The 5,279-nt window shown below is 44.8% G+C and overlaps 1 protein-coding gene across 1 annotated transcript; it reads right to left on the bottom strand.

Annotated features, from left to right (window-relative positions):
- On the bottom strand, window positions 1-3,920 carry SCGB3A2 (secretoglobin family 3A member 2; the record flags this gene model as incomplete). Its single annotated transcript, XM_084252297.1, has 3 exons — window positions 1-24; window positions 414-613; window positions 3,866-3,920. The coding sequence occupies 3 exons, from the start codon at window positions 3,918-3,920 to the stop codon at window positions 1-3; spliced, it is 279 nt and encodes a 92-aa protein (XP_084108423.1).
- Window positions 3,921-5,279: the final 1,359 nt, after the last annotated feature.

Genomic DNA, 5,279 nt, shown 5'->3' with positions numbered 1-5,279 from the left:
TCACACCAAATGTGAGAGGGCCTCCTGAAAGGCAGAAGGACAGATATAAAAATAAGAGATGTTTACACATATGTGATTAGCACGTTTCTAAAAACATCATTCTCACCATCCTACTTAGCCACTATTTTACTCTACAGAAGCAAAGGCTCGGAGTAACTAAGTCCCATCCTGAATGGCAACTGGTAAAGTCACAACTGGAATACAGGTGTCTTTCATTCAAACATTCCCATTGAAGTGGAATTACTGCACTTTCCGTGAGATTCAGAACTTGAGACTTTACGAGGCACAGTCAGTAACGGGGAAATACACCTTCACAAGTGAGGATGGGACAGGGCGGGACAGAGTGGGAAAGTGGGTGTTCAGGGAGACAAAGCTCTGCCCTTCAACAAATTCGCCCCATAAGCTGTAGTTACCAGCAGTTTCTTCACAGATTCAGAGGCCTCTGGTCCAAGCTCATTCACACACTTCCTCAGCCCTTCCACAAGGTGCTCAACAGAAATGCCCAGAGTTTTCAGAAGCTGTTTTAATGGATCCAGGAAAGGGAGCACGCTGTCCAGAGGTAAAGGTAAATTGTTGGTGGGAAGTGGTAACTTGGGGAAAAGGAACGCAGTAGCTGCAGAGCAAAAAAGAAAGCAAGTGAAACGGGCACATCTTGTTCCTGTGTGACCTCAACACCTTCCACTCAGCCCATTAATGGCAGTTTTCCAGTCCCACTCATCTTGATTTCTCATGAAAACTGCTGCCTCAGGTCCTTTGCACCTACTGGCATTACCCCCTGCCATCCCCCTGTATCTCTTTTACTCACAGTATTTTATCCCTTCTCAAATGTAATTCTCAGAGAAAGACTGCCAGTTACCCTCTATATTTTTTTTTACAATTACCTAAAACATTAAAACTTTTTTTGCTTTCATCTGCTTTCTAGAATTCAGGCTTCATCAGAACAGGGAATCTGAATTTATTATTTTACCCCATGCCTAACACAGATTGGCAGGTAGCAAGGACTCAACAGATAGCAGTAGTTGATTTGTAGGGATGCACTCTGAGCACAGCTATCTCCACAGCCCACGACTGGGAAGCCAAAGGGGAGATGCCACAATGAAGCAGCACTTGAGGATATGGATGGACCCAACCACAGCCCTGGACCCTGCTTCCAACCACAGTCCTGGACCCTGCTTCCAACCAATTCACCTCCAGGCAACAAACATAACTAAGCACTGACTCTACACCAGCTGGTGCAGCTATGGAGATGAATCAGACAAGGATACAATCAGAAAATTCAGCTTGTAGCAGACAATGAAGACCTGTGCATGCCACAGTACAACATGTTGTGCTACATCATGGACACAGCTGGGAAGGAACACAAAAGGATGACTAATCCAAGTGTGGAAAATGTGGCAGGCATCTTCCCAGAAAAGGTACTGCTGAAGCTGTGCCTGAGGCAACCATCAGGATCACAGGTAAAGAAGAGGAGAAGCATTGTAAAAAGGAAAAAAAAATTAACATAGACACTGAGATATTAACATGAAAGTACACACACAGGGGGACGACCCTTCTGTCCAGTGTCTGGAGGACAGAATTCCAGTGGCACATGCTAAGGAGTTCAGGCTGCAAAACTCAGGTGAGGTCAGACTTTTCAAAGTCTTGAATGCCATACTAAAGAGTTTGTTGTTTGTTTATTTTTCCCCAGAGGGCAGTGGGACACTAACCATGCTTTCATACTGGACAACTGCATTTTAATTTGGCTTTAGAAAGATCAAGTAGGCAGCTCTCCTGCAGCCTGTGCCTGTGTAGATGTCGCTCTTCACCAACCTTCTCCCTTTCTAAAGCAGCAGAAGCAGCTCTCCTCCCAAGACTGCCCACCTGTGACCATGCAGGCCTCTCTTCTAACAAATCTGCCCCTTCGGGGAACACCTCCTTCCACCTGTTTGTGTGTGTGCAAGCATCCTTTACTTCCCTTCTCTTTTTATAATAAACATGCCCTTGTGAATACAAAAGAAAGATCACATAGATGAATCAAAAGGAAAGAATAGAGAATGAGAGAAAAACATATTATACATATTTTTACCAAAAACACTGGCACATTGTCAGGAAGGGGAAGTTTTTACCATATTTCTCTTGGTTCTTTTGGCAGGTCTAATAATTAAATTGATAAAGACAGATTAATGGAATATAATACAGTTAATTTTGTCTGTGCAGGTCCCAATAAAGCAGTCAATACATATTTTAAACAAAGAAACAAAAAATTTGTGAAGAACTAACAAAACAAAAAAACTTTAGTCTTGAGTCTTAGTAGCAAGCAGCTAAGCACAGTGTTTACAATGCTTTCTCAGGCCTGACACCCCATCTCTGGAGCTGGATGTCCCTGCCCCGCCATGCTCAGGGAGGATACCTGTCACATGGAAAATTTAGTTTTCAGGATGGAGAGAAGCTTCAGAGGGTTTCACCTTACTGGCCAATTAGTTGAAATGCTCGATGTGCCACTTAGGTGTATTTGGGTAGAGGGCCAAACATCACAATACACAATATGCAAGAGGGCACACATGAAAGCACGCATCCTCCTGCCAGCAAAGACCTTGCCATATATAGTTCATTTTCCTTCGGAACTCCTTTTATTTCCCTTTCAAATCTTTCAAATGAGGCCTATACTTCTACCTTCTCTTTATCTTCTACCACATATATCCCCTCCAGAATCCTACCCCAGCAGGGGGATATTTATTTCCTTCCAACATGTTTCTGCTGCTGACACTGACCACAGATACTTACCCCTGGACACTCAAGAATGACAAAACAGCTAAAAATGGTGAAGTCACAAATTTGTCCAAAAGTTCAAAAAAGTCACAAGTCAAACTGCCAATGTAGGTAGGTGTGGGCAACACCCAGCTTCTCCCAATTTTTAATTTAAGCACTTTGGTGAATGTCTTCCCTGCAAGTACTTACACATTCCTGGGAGGAAGACCCTCAAAGCTTTCCGTTGTTTGAAAAAGCAGTGACCACGATGATGTACTTTGTTAGATGTGCCCATATACATCTTGCTGATAGTGGCAATGACTCCCTCTCAAAAGAGTGGATCTGTCCCCATTTTCCTCTAAGAAGCCAGTTCTACATCCCACCTGGAAACTGAAATGTGCCCCTCAGTACGACTAAGCTGTGTGCCTCCACTGAGGGGCCAGAAGCACCTTGAGAGCAACAGGAAGGTTTGATTGAAGTCTGAAAGTCAGAGGGAGGGAGGGAGGAGCCCAGGGGACTGTGGTGATGGTGCACAGGTGCGTTGGGGAAGGAAATTCCATGGGTACTGCAGCTGCAAGTGGGGGGGAGCAAACATTGTTTAAAAAAATGAACAATGATGTAAAATATATACAAATAAAAAAAAGTCTGAATGTCCCGATGCTTACCCAGTGTCCAACACACCACAGCCACATAGTAAATATCCACTGGCTTGGTGAACAGATAAATGTTGCTCTATCTCAGGAGAACCAATTTGGCAACCGGACTTATTAGAAATGATAACAAGAATAACTCCATCGAGTTTCAAGAGCATGAAAGAAAGAAGTTACAAAGTAAGATTTAGACTCAAAATTAAGGAAGACAGGAAACTATGGCGGCCAATGTCTGGCAGGGAAATGTGCTTTGCAGCCCCTCCGTGGAAGGTGGTTAGCTTCTTATTCGGCAGCACTGGCAGTAGTCTTTGCATTGGGTTGTGCTTGAAGGTCGGCAACAGGGAAGGGATCTGAAATCCCTTTCAACCTTATCATTCTGTGATGCTAAAACTTCCTACACCCTCGGCTTCCACTGGGAGCCGAGGCTTACTAGTTGTGTGTCTATTAATAGAAAAGTAGAGAAATATCATTCGTTCCAGGCTACTTACCAGAGTAACTGCAAATGCTGAGGGCCACCAGCAGGAAGACAGTTACCAGCTTCATGATAGGCTGCCTGTGATATTTACCTGGAGTTTAAAATTGAACTGGAAAGCCCAGGGAAGCCACAGAGCCAGCGGTTCCCTTGCTGTGCCCAGCGTGACAGCTGCTTTTGCACGGCCATGTATTTATACTCCAGCTGGGGAAGACCTGAGTTTTAGTCACCACCACTTGATGAGGCCCAGTGAAGAAGAATAGGAAGGTCATGTTTCCTCACTAAACAATCTGGAGGTTTTTCCGCTTTCCCTCATGTTCCCATGAGAAAAAAATTCTAACTTAAAGCATTCTCAAGGGCCTCTCACAAGCCCTTCCTGCACACAGCTGCCCGTGGAAGACAAAGAGCTCTAAGGGTCCTTCTCCTGGAATAACAATGAAAAGAAGGGAAGGTTTTCTATTGGGATTAAAGGAATGTGTGCTCTGTTGCTTTTCTCCAGCTTTCTATTCAAATTTCCAAGAAGCACATAACCTGAGAGAAACCCAACTGCAGAAGCGATCCTGGGGTACCAGTCACCCTGGCACAACAGACTCATCTTAATGTGCTTCTCTGCCCACCCTCTCCCCACACATCCCCACATCCCCCGTAGCAAGACCTCTTACCTTTCCTAGTCTCGCAGCTACCCTGAAATCTTCTGGGTGTGCCTTCCCTGTTCTTATAAAGAGTAAGATTTTAAATCAAAATGCTATCTCAAAGACCTAGAATTCAACATTTGCTAATTACGCAATCTTCAGTTGGCCTTTTGTTTTTTTACAGTACTGGTATTAGTATCGAGAATGATGACGTTAATAGGATGTTTCCTAAGATGTGTGACCCTGAAGGGAAATTTATTTTCAAGTCTCGGTCTGCATAAACAATTTGACTCAGCAGAATACAGACTGCAGAACCATTCTGCCAGCCCTGCCCCATGCAGTCATGCGAAAGAGACACGGTGCCAGTCTTGGCATAGTGTGCCAGGAGGCCGCCGTTCTATAGCCAGGACGCAGTCAGGGCCCTGACACCCTCTGATTTGTAAGCACAATTCCTGGAGCCCCTCAGGGTATCTGCTGCCCCGTGTGCCAGCAAAAGGGAAGACAAACTTGAAGGGGAGAAACAGGGCCAAGGGCTCAGATGGGTGCCAGACCATGTGTGGGATTCCTGCCAAATGGCACTGCTGGCTCCTGCCACCCCATCACTAAAGAGGGACTCAGAACCTCTTGAGGAAGATACACCAGGGAATGGGCCCCTTAAGACACAAGGTCAGTTGGTGGGGAACTGCTGGAGTGTGTGCTATTGTTATGTGGACTTGATAAAATTATGTAGACAGAGTATGTCGCTACACCAACCCAAGATTAATACTTAATGTGTCACCTGTAACTCACTGTAATAAA

Source organism: Talpa europaea (assembly GCF_964194135.1).
Source record: "Talpa europaea genome assembly, chromosome: 13".
Lineage (NCBI taxonomy): Eukaryota > Metazoa > Chordata > Mammalia > Eulipotyphla > Talpidae > Talpa > Talpa europaea.
Note: the sequence above shows the minus strand (reverse complement) of the source record. Positions and strands in the feature narration are given on the sequence as shown.